Genomic DNA, 22719 nt, shown 5'->3' on the forward strand with positions numbered 1-22719 from the left:
CATTTTCTAAGAATGTTTCTTTTATAATTATCATTTAATTCTTCTCTTGGATGAACTAAGACGTTAGCAAAGTTTTTAAACTTATATTTTTGACTACATTAAAGTATCAAATTTTAGGCATTAGAGCACAGCATAATTTCTCTGACTCACTTGAAGACACTGAAATTGGATTTAAGTATTATGTAGAATGGACATTAACCATGTATATGGCATATAGAGCTTACAATTTAATTACATAGTGGAGTATTCATAAGGTACTTCGTTTCAAGAATAACTAATATGTAGTAAGAAGAAAGGATCATGTCTCTTGTTTCTTACATAAAAGAGCTGGAAAGATATGCCTTCTTAGAATTCTAGAGAAGTGCATTTTGTCTTGGTTGTTAAGGCATGAATCATAGGTAGCAAGGAGAAGTTCCTTGTTTTTGCACAGTCAAATATCACATCGTTGCTATACTGTGCATACACAATTACTTCTTTCACAGGGTGGCCATGTATTGCATGCAATGTATTCAATACACACACTTTTATAACCCTTAAGGCTCCCTATCTTGGTACAGAATCTTAGGGAAGTCAGAGTTGCCATAGAAAAATTATTAATTGAGTCTTAATTGATTTACTTGTCTCAGCCTTTCTTTTCAACTTTCATTTTGGTTGTAATGTGAGAGACTGCTGAGAAAAGACCCAGTCGATGTGTTGGATACTAACAGTGTTAGGACTTAGGGTATGTGTGATTATTCCTAGCTTGCTTGTTTCCTTTCTTGTATTTGTATTCCACACCAAGGAAGGGAAGACCAAAGGAAAGAGTCATGGGTTTTTAAAAATAAGGAAGCGATGAGACATTGATAGGCTGACTATGTAAAGTATTGCAAGCTCTGTATTGTATAAGAACATAAAAGAAAAATATGTCATTAGGTCAGTTGTTAAAGTCTTATAGATGTAAAAGCAATACGGGCTGGACGTACCTTATTTACGAGATGATTGATCATGCATAGAGCTATTCTAGATACTAGCTTTGCAGAATATACACAAGCTGGAGAGCTCCTTAGGCAGCGCCTGAGAGGAATTTTATGACTCAGCACCCCTCGTTTTTCCGTGAGTGTCAACCCACAAGCTCTGGTGACTTATTTTATGTTTGCAACAGGTGTGGTACTTTGGCAAATGTGGTGGCTGAGAGAGTAGCTTGGCTTCACCTCAGTTGGTGTATCCTGGTGGAATATTTTCTAAAATGGTGTATAAAGACATTGCATCAACCCTCCCCCACCTAGCGGTGAGCAAAAAGAATGGCATGCATCAGGCATCTCCTGGAAGATTTATAGTTTTTGGAGGAACTGCATTACTTCTGTTTATTCGTGTTTTGGTCTGGTCATGTTTGCTTAGAGCATGAGAAATACTTTCTACTTGCTGTGTGCACAAAAGCTGTGGTTGGCTTGCTCAGGAAAGTGTGTGTGTGTGTGTGTGTGTGTGTGTGTGTATGTGTGTGTGTGTATGTGTGTCTGTGTGTGTCTCTGTATATGTTTATATTTCTTCTATAAGTAGACACTTGCTGCCTTCTCATGTCATGATGAAGTATAATTGTTCCAACTGAATATCATCCCTGATTAATCCTTTATGTTCACATCCTGTCTGCTCTATGACAAAGAACAAAGGTGATGTGGCCCTGCCTCTTATCAATTAAATACCTGATCATCTTCAGGATACATAGGCTGAAATCCTCCTCCTAAAGTAATGGAGAAGGAGCCTCTGAGAGGATCGATAGGGCTTGATTAATTAGGCCAAAAAGTATAACCCTTTTGATGGGACTGAAGTCCTTCTAAAACAGGAACGATGAGGACTGTCCCCATGTTGAGGAAGTCCATGGAATGGAACAGCCGGTCCAGAGGTGAGACCCTCGCTGATTGTCTGTTGTCACTTCTCTAGAGTCTGATCACTAATGGGAGACATCCACTGGGACATAATGTGCTATAATGGGGACTCCGTTACAGCAGTTTGGTGAGAGTTCGGAATGCATTAGGCTAATCATCTATTGCTTTAAAATCATGGAGTGCTCATTTCCATACTTGGGAGCAGGGGATATTTACAGTAAGTCTTATTCGGGAACATGTCTGTCTCTTCTGCATTCCATAAACCATCATCACTCAGCCAACTCCCACAGTATCAGTGAACTGGAAGCATAAAAGTGAACTAGAGAAGCAATCTACATGCGTTGAAATGACTTCTCATATTTGATTGTTTGGCATCTTTCGATTACTGCTCCTGCATATCTTTGACTATGTCGGTAACCAAATGATAAACATATACTCCCTGATTTCTTATATGTGTAAAGATGGTCAATTTTCATAGAAAAAAGGCCAAAAAAAAGTAAGATTCTACGCCTGCCATTCACAATAATTGCATTTCTAAATATTTTAGGTACAAATATTAATTTCCAACAAATATCTGATATATGATTTAATAACATGATGGTGACTCGTTCCAACTTCTCTGAATAAATAGCCCTTTATCACATATATTCAAATTCATGCTTGAACAACCCAAACAACTGGAATATATTCTCAAAACTGTGACTGGGATTGAGAATGTCTGCACATGCTCCTTCTTCATCTCCAGGCTAGAGCTAGTAAATACAGTGCAGGGCCAATTATATTGCTTGAATTCATAGGCAACGCACTTGTTTCAAAGATTTCATAGAATCTTGTGGTGCCTATCTAGGTAGATAAGGACAGACAGAGCTGGGTTTTCTGTTTGTGTTTGACACACAAACAATGCTTGTCTGCTCTGAATGTTTTCGGGGTGAAGACCAAAAAGTGTGATTGTTTTGCTTCATAGCATGAGTATCGTTTTAACTGCAAATCAAAATGAACAATGTACAAGTCACACTTTACAAATGCCACTTAGGGTGTCTGGGACCCAGGCTTTCCATTTGTGAGCCAGGAAAGACATCCCTCTGAAATAGAGAGCATTAAGAAATGCAATATTGAAGTAGCATCTTCTTCAGTGAAAAGTAACTTCTGAGGTCAGACTTTTAATTTAAGGGATGCCCTTAAAAGCCTGTGAGAGATAACTGTCACCTTGGAGATGGTCCCGTCACAATGGCTGTTTGCTCCCCTGCCAAGCTATAGCTGCTGACATGTTGACTGCCATGAAAATGAATAGGGCCCCACATTGTGGCAATCACTCCGGTCATAAAAGTTAAATGAACATTCATGGTATGCCCCGTGGGACCTGGCAGATGTAGGAAGCAAGGATTGAGTACATAGGATAAAATATGTCACTGACAGATTGAATCTACTCCCTTAATACAATGTTGTGTCTTCCTTGTTACCCGGCTACATTTTGTTTTATTCAAAAGCTATTTCACAAATACAAACACTACATTGACACTGAGAATCATTTATCTAATATGTCAGGATATGTCTTACCATTGCTGAATTTCACTGCTGTTTTACTTTTTGCTGTTGTTCCATTAATGATATCATAAATTTTTGTTTTTGTAGTGATGCTTTCGTCAAACTTTGACTTTAGAGAACTGTTCTCTTTGCATGGTTATGAGAAGGCACTATGTTGCTTATGAATTTTCATTTCTTCATATTCTTCTGTGAAGAGCCTTCAGTGCATTGCATTAATGGTATTTTGTTAAGTATGGATTTTACCCCTGGAGTTGGTTGGGTCACAGAAGGGTTAACACCATGGCTGTCACTATTGTAAGCTTAATCTTCAAAGTAATTGAAATTCAGGCCCTTATGTGTTAGGATTACTGTCCATTACCTTTAACTCTGCCCTTAGCAGTCTGCCAAAAATGCTTTTAAAATTTTTTTTAAAAAGGAATTTTGATGACACCTATTAATTACAAAAATTTATGTACATTCTCATTTTGGACATATAAATTCTTGCAGGAACCAGTTAGTGTATCTTGTCTCATAGCCTTCTAACCATATATAAAAGCTTTCACCCCTCTTTCCTCACAGCCCTTACTGTGTTCCACTCAGACACATCTTTCTTTACCTTCCAAGGAATGCATTTGTCATTATGAGTAGCCCTAAAACCTGAGGACACTGAGTCCTTCCCTTGTGGTCCCTGTTAGCACTTAGTTTAATGCATAGATGGCAGTTTTATCTATCTCCCAAGTCCAAAGTTTGAGGGATAACATTGAGATTTATAATTATATAATAAATTATACACACACATACACATACACACAAAGTAATTCTACATCTCTTTAAAATAAAAGATTTTTGCCTGTTACTTATCTAGTGTGTAACTTAGTACTTGACCTATAGGTTCACAATAAATGCATTTCAAATTAAACTGACACTGGTTTAGAATTGACCGTTGCTTGGCCAGTTTCCTCCGCTGGACCACACAGTTTCATCAAGCATTTGTTGAGTATTTCATTCTTATGCCAGTGTCTACCTCTAGCAGTGTAAAGACAATTGAGATAAACTCAATGAGGTTTTTCACCCTTCACTGAAGAAGACAGACGTGTATAACAAGCAGCTATGGTTCATTGTGGTAATTTAATGTATACATTGTTGCATTTAATGTATGCTGGCGGTGCCATGGGAACACTGGAAGTCAGCAGTGAATAGAGATTGCTGTCCACTCTAGCTTCTTATTGTTTGCTTTAAAATGAACAGTTTGAGAGAAAGGAAGAAGGCTATTGTTAGTAGAGTCCTCTATGGGAGGAATAGATACTCTAAGGAGCACATGACAGAAACAGATGTTGAAGCCCAGATAAAACAGGGAAGATTTGTGCTGAATGCATGATTTTAAAAGGCTAGTTAGAACTCAGGCCAGAGTTTCTGGATACTTCCTTATAGGCACAGCTTGAAATCTCTGAAACACCATTGCCTGCCCCTTTTATTAAAGGTGTGAATATTTAAGTGGGAGGCATGCAGGAGTAGAGAAGAAACTGGATGAGAGAAAAGCTTATGAAGCCTGGGTTTAGAAATTGGACAGGATGCCAGTAGAAATATAAGCATTCCAAATGGGGAAATAGCAAGATAATTTATCATCCTAAACATCAATTATTTTTTTCTTGCTATTTATGTAATGGATCTGAAAGAGAAGCCATCGAGCAAGGCATCTGGACGAAGGCTATAAGTAAAGTTTATTTTGTGTGCTGCCTGACTAGCAGATGCCATTACACTGCTACAGTGATCTTGGATTTCATCATTACATAATCATATGGCTCTTATCTCTCAACATAACATCCCCATACATGAAAGGCAAACCTGTTTCAAGGAGTCTCCAGTTTACCACACACACACACACACACACACACACACACACACACAGGGCTTTGATTTTTTGAGACAGGAACTCATTCTGTAGCTCAGGATAACTTCAAGTATAACTTCCAAAGGCTAGGTACATAGACTTTAGCCCCCACTCCTGGACACGTTTCTGTTGAGAAACACTGCTAGCAGTGTGCGACGGTGCACAGTTGAAATCTCAGCCTTTGGAGGTCAGAAGAGAGAGAAATGTGGTTTCAGCACCAGCCATGGCTACATAAGGAGTTCTAGAAGAGTCTGGAACCTGAGCAACACTCACTCATACACACACACACACACACACACACACACACACACACACACACATGCATGCACGCATAAACAAGAAAATAAAAAAATGAGAGTATCTTGGTTCCTATGTAACTTTTTGCAAAGGTATATAGTGTTATTCATCCCTCCCTGTAGCCCCTCCTCTACTTTCTTCTCCCACAGAACCCAACTTAACCCTTCCTAGTCTGTTATTCCAATTTAACCCCGTGTTTGCATTCTGTCTCCCTTCCCTTCCTCCTCACTCCACTCCACTTCATAGAACCTTACTACTTTCTCAGTCTCCATAGATATTCCAAATAAAAAACATATATATCTAAGATTTAAGGCTAATATCCTAAGAAAAGAGAAAACATGCAGTGTTTGTTTTATTGGGTCTAGGTTACCTTACCCAAAATGATGCATTCCAGCTTCATCCATTTTCCATGGAGTTTATATTTTCCTTTAAGAACTGGATAATAAAATTCAATTTTCAATAACATACTACATTTTCATTGTCTGCTGTTTGGTGGCGAGGTGGGCAGCTTTCATTTCACTGTGAAATTGTGAATAGAGCAGAAATGACCATGGATAACAAAGTATCATAGTAGCACATAGACTTCTTTGGGTATATTACCAAAGAAAGTATATTGCCAATGTTATTAGTTACCTTCCAAAACTAGACAGAAGAATCTACTGCTGAATATAATATATATTTTTGTTATAAACCATGGAGAAATCACACTGGTACTCACTTAAAAGCTCCATCCATACTGACTTGCTTTCATGGATCTGAAATGTGCTTGAATGCTATCAATTTTACTAGCCACAAGCTCTGAGAACTACAGTAACTGATTTCCAGACATATTGGTTGTTACTGTAGTTATGGTAGTTGCCTGAAACGACATGCCTACTTGTGCAATAGGGCATGAACAATATAGGGATAATCAACCACTTTCTGACTACATAAGATGTAATATATACCTAGCATCACTGTGTCATTGTAGTGTCATAAACTATAACTAGACAGGTCATAGGCCCTATGGTAGAATGTGCGGTTATTTTGTTAACTATACATATTAGTAAATCAACTCCTAATGACTTATTGTACCTACAAAGTAGCGTACATTTAACTTCTTCATAACAACAAAACAAAACAAAAATTGTGAAAATGAGTCAAGATGCAGAGAATAAGACAGTGGACTGCTTAGTGTTTAATGAAACATCTATGTTATACCTCATTCCAGGGCTCAAAAGTTATTACAGAACATGTGATAAAAAAAAAAATAAAGAGGTAGGTGACTACAATGAAATATTTGTTTTTAAACATATTAGTGCAGCTTCACATGTGGTTTCACACTCATAGAAGTTGTAATAACATGTATAATAAGACCTGTGCAGGTACACACCAGAAATAAATAATCAGAATAATTTGTACATAATTTTCAAAGAAACATTTTTTAAGATGAGACACAAATGATGACATGAGAGAAGGAAAACTAAGTGAAATGTACTTGAATGCTATCAATTTTAATTTCTTTTAATATATTGGATATTTTATGTATTTACATTTCAAATGTTATCCTCCTTTCTCCCTATCTAATCCCCCTCCCCCTTCCATGCTTCAATGAAGATGCTCTCATTCCCACTCACAGAAAAATGCAGAGAGGTCAATGGTTATGTGGTTTTCAGAGTTGCAACCCATCGAAGAACCCTTGAACCCTATGTATTCAAGCACATCAGATTCAATTGTTAGATTTTTGTAACTTGACCTTTAAAAATCTCTCTTAAATCTTTTCTGTTTTGGCTGAGTCTTGGAGTAGTGAGAGCCCATGTTCTTAACTTTTAGATATTTCCATGTAGCTGAGAATGCTCAACAAACTCACTTTGTCCACATATAGACAGGAACAGATATGTTACTAGAAAGAGCATAAATAAGTGTTACTTCTCTAGTAATCATTAAAATTAAGCACCAAGTAGTCTATAGCTTTCAGTTTATTATAGATAAGTTAGAAGGTAGTGACTGTTATTAAGGCTAATGGTATATGGACCAACTACAATATGTTGATGACATCCTAACATCTGGTAAACTCCTTCAGGTCCTTCAGTTTTTTTTCTCTAACTCCTCCATTGGGGTCCCCATGCTCAGTCCAGTGGTTAGCTGCAAGCATCCACATCTGTATCAGGAAGGCTCTAGAAAAGCCTCTTAGGAGACATCCTTATCAGGCTCCTGTCAGAAAGCACTTCTTGGCATCAGTAATAGTGACTGGGTTTGGTGGCTGTATATGGGATGAATCCCCAGGTGGGGCGATCATAGCTCCCAGGGACTAAACCTCCAACCAATGAGTAGGGAGGGACCCATGGCTCCAGCTGCATATGTAGCAGAGGATGGCATTGTCTGGTATCAATAGGAGGAGAAGCTCTTGGTCCTGTGAAGGCTCATTTCCCCAGTGTAGGTGAATGCCAGGGTATTGAGGTGGAAGAGTGTGAGTGGGAATGAGAGCATCTTCATTGAAGCATGGAAGGGGGAGGGGGATTAGATAGGGAGAAAGGAGGATAACATTTGAAATGTAAATACATAAAATATCCAATAAATTAAAAGAAATGTTAGTAAAAAAAGAGTTCTGATTCCCACCAGGAAGAGATGGAAGGCATAGAGTGCAGTACAACTGAGGGGACTAAGCCTTAAAGACGAATCAATCAAAAATATGTACAGATGAGCAAAAGTTACAAGTTGCAGGTACACACATGGCAGAAGGCATTCCATTTTGGATGATGAGTTGTTGGGCAACTTGCATAGGATTTGCATTTGTTGTAAGTGTGCACACACACAAATGGATATAACGTGCCCTTGTATGAGAACTGTCCATTTCAAAGTAGTGCTTCTGTTTATGAGGTGTTCGAGAATAAAGCACTGAGGCAGCCAGGGACTTCAGTTGTGCTAAGATGGTTCTGTTGGTTAGGTGTGGATTTATGGTATTTGTTATGGCCTTTGAAATTTTTGCATAGTTAAAATACTTTTGTTTAAACAAAAGGCATAGCACTTGACTCAACTTTATTTTACTGTGCCACTCATTATCTGGCAGAATAATCTTATTATGTAGAATTTTTGGTTTTTTGAAAGAATGAGGATTAAAACCAAGAAAAAGAAAAAAAAAGTTGGTATAAGGCTCTCCCCCCCCTTTTTTTTCTGGCTTTGTGTTTTGTTTCTTTTGTTTTGTTTTTGTTTTGTTTTTTTGTAGTGGTTGCTGGCATCAAATTCAAGACCTCACATAGGCTAAGAAACACTCTATTGTTGACTCTACTCATTAGTAATTATATATTAAATATTATATATATATATATGGAAAAAGTTCTTTTCATTATTGTTCCTAGACTGTTTATGTCACTAATTTTTAAATATTATGGTCATTTTTCTTGATAATTTTGTTGGGTGAGCAATTTCAGTCAAATACATTTGAATGGCACCATGTAGCCCTCATTCAGTTATTTGGTAACTATTATAAAAGGACAAAATATCCACTATTAATTTTTAACTATGTAAATTTATTTGAATATTACATTCAGAAGGAAAGTTAAAGGTATCTCGGAAACATTTCTCTGGTGCACAGAATATGACTTAGGAGACCATTCCTCTGGCAGACTTTCTCTTTCAAATGGTATCTGGTTCCCACAACAGAAAATATATACTTTTCCATAAATAGTTTCAGCAACATGAGCAGATATTTTTGGAAATGAATCAATAAAACATTGGAAATAAAGGCATTTATTAGGTAGACATATTGGATACTACATTCTATCTTCACCTTCTCGTAGTTGCTCCTGTTGAAAGAGGTGTAGCCGCAGGGTCTAATGGAATATCTACCACCTAGTTTTTTCTTCCTCTGGAACTTCCAAGGACTCTCCAAACTTCTATATTTTAGACCTTTCCCATGTGAATCCAGAATTCCCATGTATGAATCAATTCTCACCACTATTATTCTTCCTTTAGAGGTTTCTTTCCCACATAAGATATGACAGAAAGAAAGTCAACTAACTGCTTTCAAGTAATGTTTTTGAGGACTTCAAGTAGCTTGGACTGTAATCAGACCTCCACAGTCTTGCTCCCATTGCTCTACCTTACCCCAATAGATGTCCATCATTTTAATTTTCTCCTTCCAACATTAGAGAATCAAACCAAAGACCACAGTAAATAACAAGGCACGACTCTCTAGAGACTTGAGAAAGACGTCATATGAGCCTCCACATGGCTGCCAGTCATCCCAATTGATGTAACACATCTGTTGATTTCAAGGAAACAATCCATGTCTGGTTCTCTGTTCCTAGCTTGAAAAGGAGGTGGCCTCATTCTGTTGAATTAAACCAGGAGCCCTGTGTTACAGGGATGTAAGCTGCTGCCTGCCATGGTTAACACACTGAAAATTTCATAGGCTGTCTTCAATAAAGACCATGTGTGTGTGAGGGAAGACATTGGCACTTGTGTTTATGTGTCTTATCCCAACCCATGGGTTGCAGCTGGCAGAGAGCAAAGCCACCAGAATGTAACAGGATGAACTTCCACCCTAGATTCTTGCATTCACTTCCATAGCTAAAGAGGCTTACAAGCTGTTTAGAAACCGGCCACACATTGTCTCCACAACCTTTCTCTCTGTCTTCTAGCATTCAATCATTTACAGCTCTGTTAATAAAATTTCCTTTGGACATTTACTGTCTTAAATAGTTATATGAACAAAAGGAGACTTCTACTTTACAAGAGGATAGATAACATGCACTGACATACTGTATCCTACAGGTTCTACCAATTCTAAGCAATTTCTTTGTAAAAAGTAAGAGGATAACATCTTTCATCTAGAAATGACCTTGACACCAGCATGTCTAGCATTTTAAAGGGAAGAGAAAGAACTCAAGAATCTAATTAAAACTCACATTCTGACTCAAAGGCTGGGGCCTGAATCTCTCATACTCTGTCTTACATTGAGGTGTTGCCAGGACTATTCTGTGAACTCGGCCGACATTCTCTGGCCAGTAGGCATGCACGTATAAATCCTTAGCACTCACTGCTCGGACAGGTGTGGGGACCGTGTCTGTTAATATATGTTTTTTAGCAAAGTCTTAAATTTATTTATGTCCAGATCACTGCTGACAATTTCAAAGCTGTTACTTGAGGTGCCAATATTCATTACTTTGATTACTGTAGAATCAAAATTCTTTGTACATTTCCTTGTTTCCCATATGTCAGAGAAGCTATAGGGTGTTGTAAGCAGTATATTATACGGGTTTTTTTTTTTTTTTAATTTCTAAATAATGTTCCTAATAAAAGTGGTATTTATATTCATTAGAAAATGCTATAATGATAAATAAATGTGTAACCATTAAAATAATGATGTTCTTAAATGTGCATATACCTAGTTTACATGGTTTTATTCTTTATGAAAAGCTGTTAACAAGTAGGAATGAATTTCCTTGAAGTCTACATCCCTCACTAACTTCATAATATCAATTTATGGTTATTTTTATTTAAAGAGTAAAGTGCTCCAGTGTCACCAAATTAAATTTTCAACTAGCATCTACAAATCATTCCCCCCAAAGAAATGTAACTTCCTTAGTGTGTTTTCTTACATTAATACTAAATACTAATATTTTATTTAGCAACTGGTGGGAGAGAGATAATTCCTAAGGACAGAGGACTTGGGCTCTAGTTTAGAAAACTGGATAACACAGTAGAGTATGTAAGTTGGTTGATGTGCTTCCCCACCCCGTTTTTATTTCTGTCTCTTAGTCTCTTAGAGGAACAGTCTGAAAAACACTAGGAAGTTAATGTATGCACAAGCAATCCAGGAGACATGGTGCATGTTGTTCTGCATACTTGGAAGATATTGGTTTTTTTATTTGGAAGTGATAAGGCCAAGTAAGGAAAGAAAGAGAAAGGGCAACATTCTTTCATTCTCATATAATCTTTCTAGTAACTAGATGAAGCAAATACGTCTGTCATTAAACTTAGACAAGATTTGAGATTCCAAGATCACACCCAACTTGCCCAAATATACATTGCTCTGTGGTAGATATGTCAGGTGAACCTAGGCCATTTGAATGCATAATGCCTGGGTGTATAGATAATCTTTATGCATTGCAGTTTGGTGCCTTCACACTATAGGTTGAGACATATTGGTAACACAGTAATTGAGGAACTAAAGGCTGTCCCACAGAGCCATCTAGTTTCTCTCAGCCCAGTTCCTGGGCTTCTCCTACTTCTGGTTACCAAGGAATGACCACCAACAGCGATCTTCTTTCCTCTTTTCAAATCTGTAGTGACTGAGGCTGTGAGTGCATGCATGTCTGAGGACCTGTGTACTCATGCTAAGAACTGTGAAGAGATAATTCAGAAGTACATTCAGGCATTAGAGAGGCTTGAAGTGATAATGGTGGTGTGATAGCAGAATTCCTTTAGACCATGATGTGGGTAGTGTTAATTTGGTTTCTAGTATAGCTCTTCACGCTGCCATACAGGTTAGAGCTGGGCGTATTTGAATGGGTTGTTTAAAGTTAGAAACTAACCATCTGTTTTTTTCTTCATAAGTATTAAGTCATTTTAGCCGTGAGATTGGTGAAAGGCAGGCAAAGCTTATATTTGTGATAGTATCTTTGGACAGAAAAGAATGTAGAAAAGTTTGACAATAATGGCTAGCAGTTTAGAATTTAAGAGAATTCTGGTGTGTATACAGAGATGTTCTCTAGCCACTGAGCTCAAAAATATGAAAGTTACCAAGACATATTTAATAGACTAGAAAAAAAAAAGAAGATCACAACATTTGCTGAGTGTCTACTTTGTGGCAGTATTCTGACAGAAGTTTTTCTAGGAATATTTAGTAATTGGGGTACAGGGGTCTTAGGCCACTTCACCAAAGTCAGGATGGTTAAGTAAAAACTCAAGCCCAGATCTCTTTAAGACTGAAATCAGAACATGTTTTTCCTCTTTGTTTGTTCTGGGTGATTCTATGCTTTGCAGCATTGATTTGGATCAGAAATCGTTGTTTTTACAGTAAACAGTAGGGTCAATTGAATTCAGCTAAAAAAATGCACGCACTATAAAAATACTAAATCATAGAATGATTGGACATTATCTTTGGCTTCTGCTCAGAGTGAAGGACAATTAATGGTGCACTCTATGCAACAGGAAAGCACAGTCACCGCATGTAAACCTAGTTTATCTGATATGTCAGCTATGCATTTATGTGGCTGCCAAAAAGTTTGCTGCCTATTAATAAGAGCCTCCTAAGGACAGAACACAAATGGCAGCAGTCCCTCTATTTCCCACTACAATACACTTTTATTAACAGATATCTGAGAATTTGGAGACAAAAATCCTCATAGTAAACTATGGATAACATAATCCTATTTTTTAATTTTTTACATTATATATATAATTTTTATATATGAAATTTTATATATAATTTTTCATATTTTACTTGCCATGGTGACTGAAATGGTGTAAGCACTATTTAATTTTTTTGTCTTGTTTTTAATTCTTCCTGAGGATCTTCCGACAGTAAATCTCATAGCCTAATGTTCACACACAGAAAGCCTAGAATATGATTTCTCATATTTTTGAGGTATACTTTCATGTGGTTTGTTTTGCTCAGATAAACAGTGCTCACATGCTGTGACTGTGCTCTGTTTTGTGGTATTGGGACTTGAACCCAGAGTTTCAGACATACCAGGTAAACATTCTGTCTCTAAGCTATATTTGAGGATTTAAGGGAACAAAAGCAGTTCTATCTGAAATTATAATTATTTAAATCTGGGTTTTTTTGTTTTGTTTTGTTTTTGTTTTGTTTTGTTTTGTTTTGTTTTTTGTTTCGATTTAAACATGCTGCCTGCCCTATCTCTCTCACAGTCCATCCAAGGATGTCCTTCAACTCCAAATATGGCTAGAGGAGTAAACCACCATGACCTGATAAAGTTGAAAACTCTTTTTTCCCCCTAAAAAACAGTCTGTCTAGTCTGTCTAGGATTTTCTTATGGTGTCTATGATTTTTCATTAAAGAAATAAAAAAAGATGTGTTTCTGAGCTGCCTGTCCTAATTCTATTTTAAGCACGTAGCTCCTGTTTAAAGACATGCACACTTGCTGTCTCTATTCTATAAATTTGTAAATTTCATCTGTCAAATGCCTCTAAACATGGGAATCATGCATGAGAGGTGGAGGACTTTTGCTCTTGTAATGGCCTCTTTATCACTGACTTCTGCTCTCTCCTTACAGTACCCTGCTGCTCTCATGAACCTAGGGGCCATTCTACATCTCAATGGGAGACTCCAGAAGGCTGAGGCCAACTACCTGAGGGCGCTGCAGCTTAAACCAGATGATGTCATCACTCAATCCAATCTCCGAAAGCTGTGGAATATCATGGAGAAGCAAGGCTTGAAGACATCCAAGACCTGACACATGAGAACTAACTTCCTTTTCCTATGCTCCTCAAAGTTGGCTTCATTAACAAACAGAACTCCCCAGCAGTGATAAAAGCTCACTGGAGACAAGTATCCCAGGACAGAGGTCACCATGGTTACTGCCACTGCTGGGAGAATCCACTTTGCTATGGACACAGCCCTTAACACCACAAAGCAGAATATTGAGAACCTCTAGGAGGGTGTAATTGTTACCCACAGACTGTTAACCAGAGCACTTATCAGGATTTAGGCATGTTCTTAGAAGGTAGAAGGATCTCAGTTGCAGACTTTGTTCACTTTTGAGGGAGAACTTGAAATTATCTTGTTCCTTAAACACTGTGAGAGGAAGTCAGAGAGCCCATCCAGCCACAGTGAACTCCTATGGGGGTGATTAACACATCGTGTGAATTCCAGTGAGCCACCGGTTGTCCTTATGCTGCTGTCTTCCCTCTACGGGACAGCCTGCTGTTGATTGCTGAAGTTAACAAACTTTAGTTTGAACAGTGTGTCAGGATCTGTCATAATCTCCAATTGTTTCTTGACTCATGCACATAAATGTTTCATAGTTTGAATGTCCTAGGCTTCATAGCATTGAACATCATTTGTCTGTCGTGTCTCATAGCGAAAGTGCTGAGAAGATCTACCCACTCATACAATGGTATGAGAGGACCCAGGGTGGCCCTGGCTCTGTGTCACAAAGGCATGTTTCTCTTGATATTGTCAGTATTTTCTCCAACACTGTTTGGTAGATCTCATTGTATTAACTCATTTGAAATCATCTTTTATGATGTCTATTCCTGGTTGCTATATATGTTGCTCACTAAGGCTGATAAAATGGGGATGTTGTGAGTGTTCCAGTTCTGGTATCTAATCATGACTATATAAAGCAAAGTCCCTGGTGCTTCCTAGCCAACACTTGTTCTAATAAGCCGGTGAGTACATAAGGATTGTTGTCAATGACTTTGTGTTTTGGCAAGAGCTAGTATGAAATACCCATGGGTTCCTAACATACCTAAGCATCAATGCGATAAATCCTGGAGGATTGTCTTATATTGCTCTTCCTAAAAGATGTCAAAAATAAATTGTTGATGCCATAGAGTAAGTATCAGCTTGCATATATCATCTTCTGCCAAATCCTTTTCTCAGTTGAGAGATATTTTTCCAGTAAAATAAAAATTGAGTATTTTATTTCTTTACCTGCTATTAGGTATTTCACTGATCACTTTATAAGTTAAAAGCTATAAATGAAACAAAGGAAAACCATTTTCTTGAATAGTTTTGCCTTGCAGTCAAACATTGCTACTAAAAATTGAATTCCCAAAATACTAGCCTATTAGCAAGCCTTTTGTAGAGAAATTCACTATTCTGTACATGACATATTTATTTATTTATTATCCAACCATAGCAAAGTAACAAAACAAAAGAGATTTGTTAAAACCATTATTTGTAACTAAAAGGTAGCTTTCTCTTCTTCCCTTTTATACTCCATGTGTAGATATATTTATGACCAGCAATTCCATTAAAGGGAAGCTGGACATGGAAAAAGGTTTTCCCCCTTTATTAATCACCATGTCATGTATTGAATACAGTGGATAAAGAATTTGAAGTACTGTTCCAATGACATTAATATCTATGAGAGGACAAACCTAGTGAGAGTTTTGATGGGATTTATGAGAAAGCCCTCTTATAAAGTGTATATTACTCTGTATACATTTTACTCAAGGTCCAGAAGTTAAATTATAACTAAACCACTGTGTTGTCAGAATAATATTTATCATTAACAACAAACCCCCCGATCAAACCAAAAAGAGTGGGTTGAAGTATACGTTTCATTTTCTAATACAGTCGCAATTTCGATGACAAAGAAATTTAATATAAGGCTGTAAGATAAATTCAGTGTCTAACCTTTTTTTATTTATTTAAATAGTTGCTGTGGCATTTTAGTCTTTACATTTTCTGTCTGTCTTGTTACTCTTCCTTCTTTCCAACACTTTCTTCCTTTAGGTTCACTGAAGGCACAGTAGCCACATTTCACATGACTCAACTCCCAATTGGTATTAATCATTGGGCCTGTGTCATAACATGCATGGATCTTTAATACCTACATGTCCCTGACACTTTTCACTGCAGGGCTGGACTTAGTAACTGACCAACTCGGGGGGTGGGCTGGGGTATCACAACATGATCAAGATGTCTCTGCTCAGGGATTTATGGTGGATCATTGCAGACAGTGCTAAAAATGTAGAGCACAAGACAAGTTTACTAAATTAAAATTTTATTTTTTGAAGAACTGTTATTTGTATAAATTATCAAGATTTGTAGGCTTTCCTTTTGTAGAAATAATTGTTTTATGTGCCAGAGAATTTCAATTTTGTTTTGAACAATAAAGCATTGATAACAAATAAGTTGTGTGGGCCTTCTTTAGAACTTCTCTAGAGCAACAGCTCTTAAAGTCTGACAACATTTTGTGTTGTGTTGTGTTGTGTTGTGGGAGACAGAGTCTCACAGAGTTCAGCAGGTTAATCTGAAACTTGCAGCCCTTCTTTCCCCTAAACCTCTGTCTTATAGTATTATTGCCTCAAAGAGACACGATGACAATGGCAACTCTTAGAAAAGAAAATATTTAATTTAGTCTGTCTTACAGTTTTAGTTTATCCATTATCATAATGTCTGCGACCATGGGAGTTCTCAGGCAGACATGATGTTGGAGAAGTTCTACATCTTAATCCAAAGGAGCAGGAGACTGTGTCAGACTACGTATAGCTTGAGCATAGGAAACCTTAAAGCCTCCTTCCACAATGATACAAGACCTCACCTACTTCAACAAGGCCACATTTCCTAATAGTGCCACTTCCTTTCAGCTGAGCATTGAAACCTATGAGCCTATGAAGGCCGTACCCATTCCAAAATCTACAGTGTCCTAAGTGGCTTGAGCCACCATGCTTATCTTTTACAGGTTTATTTTTGTTATATTTTAATTATGTGCATGTATACCTATACACATGGGGCCATATATGTGAATGTGTATGCAGGTATCCCCAGAGTCTATAGGTATTCGATTGCCTGGGAATATATTTAAAGACATTAGCCACCTCATACTACTGCTGAGACCAAAACTCAGGCTCTTTGAAAGAGTAGTGTTATTACTTTTCTGTTGTTTTGATAAAACATTCTAACCAAGGCAACTTAAGGAAGGGAGTGCTTATTTTGACATCTGGTTCCATGGAGATAAAAGTCATTGTGCTGAAGTGAATGGCAACAGGCAGGAGGTATAATGGCAAGAAGAGGAAGTTTGAGAGCTCACCTTTTAAGCTATAAGCGAGAAAGAGGGAGAACACTAGAAATGACAAAGGGCTTTGACATTCCAAAGCCTTTCCCAAGTGATGTTCTTCTTCATCAAGGCTGTATCTCCTTGATGACCTCAGCCAGCACCATCATCTAGAAACATGGTAGGTAAATACATAAGCCAATTGGGGCATTCTCTTTTAAACCTTCAATGGTCAGATGCACTCATAATTGCTGAACAATCTCTCAAGCCCCTATCATACTTATAAAATTTGGGATTTTGATGGGTGAAAAGAAAGGTTGAAAAGACAGGAGTTTAAACATCAAAAATATATACAGCAACAATCAATACTTTTCAGTAATAATAATAATAATAATAATAACAACAACAACAACAACAACAACAAATTAAAGATTACCTGGGTTACCTAGCTTTCTATGTTCAAAATAAGATGACTACATTTTTGTTTTATTTACTTTTGTTATTGAGGTATGGAGAAAAAATCAAAGAACCATTCAAAACACCATGCATTCATGTCTCAGTTGATCATTGGGTAAAAAACGCCCTATTTAAAAGATTAGTTCTTCAGTTTTTGTCTTTTACAAAAGCACAACTCTATTCTCCTAAGAAATGTAGGCAATACACACTCGGGTATCAATGAGGAAGGGCTCTAAGGTCCTAGACCAAGTGTCAACATACAGAGAATTCTGGTCTTGTTGAATATGTTATTTCATCTACAGGGAAATTGTTATATATTACCTATTTCCTGCAAGAAAGGAAAAAAATTGGTTGGGAAGAGTTTATTGTCCACTAAGCATTCAACAGATATATGAAGAAGTGTATTTTTACATACCAGGAAACTGAAAAAAAGGTTCCACTAACCTTAAGCAACAAGACTGTCTCCAAGTAGTTCTTTTTTCAAGTCTGTATTTTCTGCACTCATGTACAATATGAAACTTAAGATTTTCAGCTGGCATTTTCCTAATTATTTCATCATCTTTCATAAGATTTCTACTCTTCTTCTCTCACTGCAGATGGCCATGAAGATTAAAAGATGTAATGCCAGGAAAACATCTTAGGGACAGCTTGTGAAAACTCAATGATCAGTAGCTTTTATTCCACCTGATGAATAGAAGGCTCAAGTGTTAAGAGGTTTGACTAAGATCTTAAAACTAGTTCATAGCTGCATCTAAATGGCAATAAAAACACTCAGTTACTAAGAGGTCTTGCCAAATGACATAACTGCACAGTTGATTGCAAATCAAGATATCAGTTTAGCTCAACTATAAAACTACTGAAGGCACAGACCATGGTTTTCCCTCCTGGCATTGTTTCTCCAGCCTAGCACATTGTTGCTTAGGAGAAGACCATAAAATATACCATAAATGAAAATTCCATCTAATTACTCATAAGCCACTTGATATTTTTAAAAGCTTGCCTTGTAAAGAGTTCCAACGAAGGCAATAAATGATTCTCCATTTGTATTTTACCAGCGTGATGACAGCTTTCACATAGTATATGTTTCCAGTGAAAAGAAAGGAAATACATTAAGTCTCGATTATTCTCCCTAACACAAGAGAAGAAACGATTTCTGTGGGCAGCTAATGTGTTAGAATAGTGGCGGCTCATTTATATGTACCTTTAGAATATGGTTTTTCACTTATGTATTCTAGTAGTATAGTAGTACGGAAGTATAGAATTTGCATCTTACCTTTTAAAACAATAAAGTAAGGAAAGTTCCTAGCAATAAAGGTTATGCATGCAAGGGTTATGATACATTAAGGAGGGAGAGCTGAATTACCATGCAGCTATGCTAACACATGCTTACTTTTGCAAGGTAAAGCACATGTACTGGAACTTTTTCTTGCTGTGTCATTTTGGGTGGTCTTCCTGCAGGATGCAGACAGCCTTTGAGCCAGTTTTGCCTCTGTCTGTCCTTTAATCCCATACTGGCTTTGGGTTATGTTCCTAGAGGCTTGAGCTTTATCCCATTCCGACCTCTATCTCACCCCTACCCTCCAGAGCATGAGTGTGATTTAAGTTTCACATGAACTTCCTTAAAATTCTTATGAAGCTGTCTTCTTTGTTTCTGAAATCTCCCACTTTCTACAGATGATTTCTGGGGTTGCATGTTATGGAATTTGTTTCTAGAAAAGGAAGGCAGGAAAATCTTAAATGGGAAAACTCTACACACACACAAAGTTCACATGGATGTTGTCTTAGTTAGGGTTCCTATTTCTGTGAAGAGATGCCATGATCAAGGCAACTCTTCTAAAGGAAAACATTTTATTGGGGTTTGAGATATGAGACAAAGTAATAAATTTGCTAGAACCTATTAGGGAATATTTAAAATGCAGTCTTTGCAAACATTCCTTGAGATTGTCAAGACTGAGGATGGCATTAGTCATGCTTCAATTTCTGACACAGAGCAGGAAGACTGCACTTGGAATGGTCTGGTCCTTCACTGCATCATGTCTACATTGTTCCTGATGGAGAGAGAATGCAGGGCAAATATGTGAGTGAACTACACAATGCCTCTGAGGCTAGAGCAATAAACGTGTTTAAGTCTAGACTGGAACTGGCTCTCTGTTCAGATTAGAAATCCATTTGTCTCCTACCTCCTTTGGATTTGACAGGCATATCACTTAGTCAAGACAAAGCTGTCGGCGCCAGTTACATGAAGAAAATAGAGGTCTGTATTTCACATAATAGTTTAAGGTTTCTCTAATAATTACCATGGTGTCCCTTTTCCATCCTAGAACTCCCAAATTAACTCCTCTGAGATGCATCTCTGAGCAGCTAGTACTTGTAATAAAACTTGTTAAACATTCACTGGGAAAGAAACCAAACAATTTCTCTCCAAAAGAAAAACCTCAAATTAGCATAAGAGAATTAAGATATCTTTTAGCAGCTAGACATACTTCTCATGTAATGTATCTGTGATACAGCAGAAAGCCAGAAATGGTACAGAAACAGGAATGTGTGTTGGGGGGAAGGGGATATCTAATAAGACTACTGTTGATTTAAACTTAGGCCCCATTTCTAGTCTTTCTTCACAATTAATGACAGCACTGACTTTAATCACAATTAAGGTTTTTGCTCTTTAACATCTGTGGTAGTTTGAGTTTGACCCCCACAGATTCATGTGTTTGAATGCTTGACTTTTACAGAGTGGCACTATTTTGAGGTGTGCCCTTGTTGGAGGTGTGCCCTTGTTACTTCACTGCAGGGTTACACTTAGAGATCGTCTATGTTCAAGCTATACCTAGTGTGGCACAGTCTCCTGCTACCTTCAGATCAAGATGCAGAACTCTTAACTCCTTCAGTACCATGTCTACATGCACACTGCCATGCTCCATCCCATGATGATAACAAAAATGTAAGCTAGTCCCAGTTAAATGTTTCCCTTTATAAGAACTGTATAGTGACTCTTCAAAGCACTAGAAACCCCAACTAAAACAACATTCATATTAATAAATTGAATAAAACCAGTTGAAGACCTTATTATGTTTTATTTATTATTTACTTTGATTTATTTCAAATGCTTAATCTCTACGGGGACATTTTATTTCCATTGCAATAGATCATATTCTACAATGGCTTATATTTTATAGTAATAGTAATTTAGGAACTTTCAATAAAATTCAGCTTCAAAGTCCTGTGGACAAGGGAGAGAGGCAGATGAGGCAAGCATTAAGCCCAGTTCTTCATCCCTAGCATCCAATGTGTCTTTAAAAAAAAACAAAAATGTGGGTAGATAGTGGAGGTTGTCCTCTGGCTTTTATTTGGGTGCACAGACACTTGCATATGCACATAGATGAACTTATACACTCACAGAACACATACACACCTATGATATCTGAAATTTTGATGCTACAAGCACTAATCTGATAATCATCCATTCCATGCTTTGTTAAGTTACATTACATTTTACTGTATTTCACCACACTAATCTCCTAATTATCATGATGATATTTATGAAATGCAATTTTACTAACAAAGTCCTTCACTTTTTATTACCTAGATCCAGGAAGTAATTGTTTATTTGTCTATTTCTTGCTACTATGTTCCAATTCCTTTTTAGTGAATGAATTATTACTTGAGCTTGTGTTTGTTACAATTTTCCCTCTTGGAGTTACAGTGAATGTGAGTCCATCTGAAATTTTCTTTCAAGCAGCACCCAACATGATCCTCTGAGACTTTAGGCATGTTTTCAGAGCAGGAGACCTAGGCAGCACACAATTTAAGACACTATTACTTAGAGATGTAAGCTGACTTGACTATCTGACACATCCACCCTAGGTCCAGGGCAGCATGTAAAGAATTGCAATATTAGTCATAATCCTGTGCAAACCAAGCCTAACAGAGTTGGTGGAAAAATTTGAACTAGAGTAGTCATTCTCAACCTTCCTAATGCTGTGACCCTTTAATACAGTTCCTCATGTGGTAGTGACCCCTTGACCATTAAATTATTTTTGTTGCTACTTCATTACTAACTTTGTTAATACTATAAATCATAATGTAAATATCTGTATTTTCCAATGGCATTAGGGGACTAATCAATGCCCCAAGGGATCAGAACCCACAGACTGAGAATTGATAAACTAAAGAATAATCAAGAGTTTTAACTAAAGTCAATTCTTGTGTCTGGTCAGAGACATAAACTGTTTATTTGTGAATTATATGTAACCAAACAGAGCTGGCTACAGTGAAACATAGTGCAGCAGCCTTGAGGTAGATCAACCATTTACTGATTACTTTAGCTCCATTCCTGTCCTGTGATGGGAGCAGTTGGCTGTCTCTTTGGCTCAGTCACTGACCCAAGGCCAGTGGCTGTCATAATCAGCATGTGAAATTCCAAGAGCACAATCAAAGTACACATGATTGATGACAAAGAAGCCACCTTTTGCCATATTTTAGGCTATTCTTTGTGATGTCAAAGATTTGGAGAGTATGCAGGTTAGTTAAAGCTCTCTATGCCACAGGTAAAAACACATGCAAGCAGCATATAATTTTTTTATACTGCAAAGTTAAGATGGAAGATACATTACTTTATGGTCACTAGCTCATTTCCATTCCTTCCACTGGCTCCCTCTCCCCATATCTCCCTGTTGTGCACACAACACTCATTAGGTATCTAGGAAGTCTACTGGTAAACTCAGTTCCAAACAGAAGTGCCAGCTTCTTTGATCCACCACCAGAGGAAACTGATAAAAAGGAAAACGTAATTTGAAATGCATTGATTAGCAGAGGCCATAAAGTAAGAAAAAAGCTTCTATCCTTAGGTGAGTTAAATGTAGACAAGCCAAAGGGAGATGAGGGTCTTTGGAGAATGCTCAGAACACCTTGATGCATCTGTCTAATGCTTTCTTGTGACTGACACACCACACCTCTGCAGTGAGTTGTTGTCTTCCTCCTTCTCACCACCCTCCTCCTCTTCATCCCTCTTTTC

At 37.4% G+C, this 22719-nt stretch overlaps 1 protein-coding gene across 1 annotated transcript in view; it reads left to right on the top strand.

Moving 5' to 3' along the window:
- TMTC2 (transmembrane O-mannosyltransferase targeting cadherins 2) overlaps positions 1-14141 on the top strand; it is a 374133-nt gene extending 359992 nt beyond the window's left edge. The window contains exon 12 of the mRNA XM_080935191.1: positions 13797-14141. Coding sequence (XP_080791317.1) covers positions 13797-13976 — 180 coding nt within the window. The 3' untranslated portion in view covers positions 13977-14141. The remainder of the gene's footprint in view (positions 1-13796) is intronic.
- The last annotated feature ends 8578 nt before the right edge of the window (positions 14142-22719 follow it).

The sequence above is a fragment of the Micromys minutus genome (assembly GCF_963924665.1).
Source record: "Micromys minutus genome assembly, chromosome: 22".
NCBI lineage: Eukaryota > Metazoa > Chordata > Mammalia > Rodentia > Muridae > Micromys > Micromys minutus.